The 3392-nt window shown below is 40.4% G+C and overlaps 1 protein-coding gene across 1 annotated transcript in view; it reads right to left on the bottom strand.

Annotated features, from left to right (window-relative positions):
* Positions 1–3114: 3114 nt before the first annotated feature.
* The window catches only part of rpa1 (replication protein A1), a gene marked incomplete at both ends in the record, with an annotated part of 30068 nt that continues 29790 nt past the window's right edge, over positions 3115–3392 (bottom strand). Inside the window, one exon of the mRNA XM_083886387.1 lies at positions 3115–3219. Within this exon, the coding sequence (XP_083742513.1) occupies positions 3115–3219 (105 nt within the window). The remainder of the gene's footprint in view (positions 3220–3392) is intronic.

Below are 3392 nucleotides of genomic sequence, written 5' to 3'. Positions count from 1 at the left end.
AAACGTCAACGAACGAATCTGCTCACAAATCACGGAGAAAAGAAGCTGAAAAAAAAACACTCGTCGGTCCAAGTCTTTATGAAAACACTTATTATGATATAAGTTGTATTTTTTCACCATCAACAAAAGCTTTGTTGTTCTCTCTGTTGTGGAAACGTCTGCGGAGGAGAAGCCGTCGTCTTGTGGTGGTTTCACAACAACAATACAAGATGACGGCTTCTCTTCAAATGTTAGCCCAAGAGATAAGAGTGACACATCCATCCAACCAACCATCCGTCCATCCAACCATCCATCAGTCCGTCCATGCATCCAACTATCCATCGATGCATCCTTCCATCCATGCATCATCCGTCCATCCATGCATCCAACCATCTATCCATCAATTCATCCAACCATCTATCCAACAACCATCCATCATCCAACCATCCATGCATCATTCGTCCATCCAACCATTCATCAGTCCATCCATGCATCCAACCATCCATCCATCTATCCATTCATCCAACCATCTATCCAACGATGCATCCATCCTTCCGTCCATCCAACCATCTGTCCAGCATCTATCCATCCAATATCCATCCATGCATCCAACTATCCAGCATTTATCCATCCAACCATCCATTCGTCTATCCATTCATCCATCCATCTATTCAACCATCCATGCATCCAACTATCCATCCGTCTATCCATTCATCCATCCATGCGTCCAACCATCTATGCATCCAACTATCCATCCATTCATCCATCCAACCATCTATTCAACCATCCATGCATCCAACTATCCATCCATCCAGCATCTATCCATCCAACCATCCATCCGTCTATCCATTCATGCATCCAACCATCTATTCAACCATTCATGCATCCAACTATCCATCCGTCCATCCATCCGTCTATCCATTCATCCATCCATGCATCCAACCATCTATTCAGCCATCCATGCATCCAACTATCCATCCAGTCACGTCGCGTCTCATGAAGCGACGTGACTTTATTTGGATTAAATCCCGAGTATTTTTAACCCTGATGCTCATCACATTAAAACAGGAAGCAGCAGAAGAAGAACGTGGAAACATCAAAAGGTGAAAAATTACTATTCCTGCTGTTTTTACTGATAACAAGATAACTTTGAAGTGTCACCGAAGAACTGACTCTGCTGAGGCTTCGAGGCCAATGGCTGCTCTCCATTCTGTACGTACAGGTGTGTGTGTGTGTGTGTGTGTGTGTGTGTGTGTGTGTGTGTGTGTGTGTGTGTGTGTGTGTGTGTGTGTGTGTGTGTGTGTGTGTGTGTGTGTGACCTTGTCTCGCTTGCTTCCCTCTAATTGGTCGACTCGTTGCTTTGAACAAGAGCAGCTCATCAGCGAGCGGCCGAGTTCACTCAGGTGTCAAAGTAACGAGTGATTAGACAGAGAAAAAGGAGCCGAAAAAACTGTCAGAGTGAAAATAATCTGAGAATATGAAGCAGGTGAAGAAAACGTGAGGAGAACGTCACGATTTCATCATCATCATCATCATCGTCTTCGTCCACGTTTCCTGATCGTTATCAGATTTTCTCAGAGTTAGGATCAGTAAACGTCTGCAGGTCAGAGTTGGTTTGTCCACGTCTACGAGTTGTGTTTTTACTTCTTTGTCGACTAATACTTAAAAACAGAGCCGTTTCTTGCTATATGCGGGCTATGCAGCTGCATAGGGCCCCGCAGCCACCAGGGGGCCCCGAAGCTGCAAGTTCAGACTCGTATTTTATTATATTTTTGAGAATGAAAAGTACCCGTCTTTATTTGCATGTATTGCATGCATTCATTATGCATATATTTTCAAAGCATGCAAGTGTTGGTTTGGTAATCAGGTAAAAATGTATTTAAGTAAGTGTAGTTATTTATTTTTTACTGTTTTTGAATCGTGGGTTAAAACCGTTTTATGTTATGTTACCTTAAAGTTTATATTAAACATTTTTCAAGAACATACTGTAGATCTGTTGCATTTGTTAATGTACTCCAGCCTGCTTTCCTCTTAAAATGTAACAAACTGCTGCATCGTCACAGAAATATGAAAAAGTTAGGAATCTCTACCTCAAGTTAGAAAAAACAGGGGCCCCCAAATAGCATCTCGCATAGGGCCCCCCAAACAGCTAGAAACGGCCCTGCAGAAAAAATCTAAAAATGTAGATATTTTCTGACTAAATCAGGGATATTCAGTTCATTTGGAATCAGGGTCCAGACAGGTTTAATCCTGGTTTAATCCTGGTTTAATCCTGGTTTAATCCTGGTTTAATCCTGGTTAGAGGTGACGACGTCCTCACAACCTGAGGAGGAAACTGGGCGTTTGTTTTCCACACCCTGAATAAATCCAGCAAACAAGCAGCTAAAACTCACACTAAAGTGTCTAAATCGAACTAAAAAAACTGTTTCAATCAGTCAATATGGATTATTTTTATTATGTTATAATGTCAGATAATCAAAGGTTATGTTTAAGATGGCGGATGATCAGGGCTGAACTGAAGAAAACAATATTTATGCTTTCGAGAAAAACAGTAGAGGTCATTTTTTATCTCAATTGTGCAAATAAATAAACATTAAAATAATACCAATAGTCTCATCAGATCTCTGTCATGTTTAACGATACATTTATTTCAGAGACGTTTTTAAATCATTTTACAGAAAATTTTAAACGTGTATTTTGTGTTTTAACAAAGAATAAACAACATTATGAACCTTTGTGTGAATGAATGTAACAGAGACGCTGCGTCTCCACATCTGTCATCAAAAAAAACTGGTTAAACTATTTTATTTTCACTATGAAAGAAAAAGAAGAAACAAAACCAAGAGAAAAAAACACCACGTCGTTACTTAAATAGTGAATGATGTTTACGTGCTTATGTTTACAAGTGTGTGAGAGACAGACGTCCAACCGCCGTCCAACCACCGTCTCAAACAAGTGCACAAAATGCTGCTTCTCTGTATTTCACCATCACTGACGACACAAATCATTATTTTACAAAGAAAATAATAGTAGACTATTCATTCACACATTAACTCACTCACACACTCAAACACACACACACACTAACAGAAGCTTCAGGAGACGTCGGTCCACAGATGATTCCACGTCAGGTTTCTACTGAGACGCCAGTTTCCTGATGTTCATGATCAGCCTCTTACTGTAATCTCTATGATCCACGGTCTTCACTTCCAGAACCGTGGCCTTGATTCTGGATTCATCCTGTCACGGCAAACACAAACATTCATGGCGTCATCGTACTATAATCACAACAATCTGACAAAATAACTTCAGTCATGAGCTTCTTTAAAGCACCAGTATGTAACTTCTGCCGCTAAAGCACTGCTAACGATATTCATTCATATTCAAACCATTTCTCACTAACTTACAGTGTG

Source organism: Microchirus variegatus (assembly GCF_963457635.1).
Source record: "Microchirus variegatus genome assembly, chromosome: 3".
Taxonomy (NCBI): Eukaryota; Metazoa; Chordata; class Actinopteri; order Pleuronectiformes; family Soleidae; genus Microchirus; species Microchirus variegatus.
This window is presented reverse-complemented; position numbering and strand designations above follow the sequence as displayed.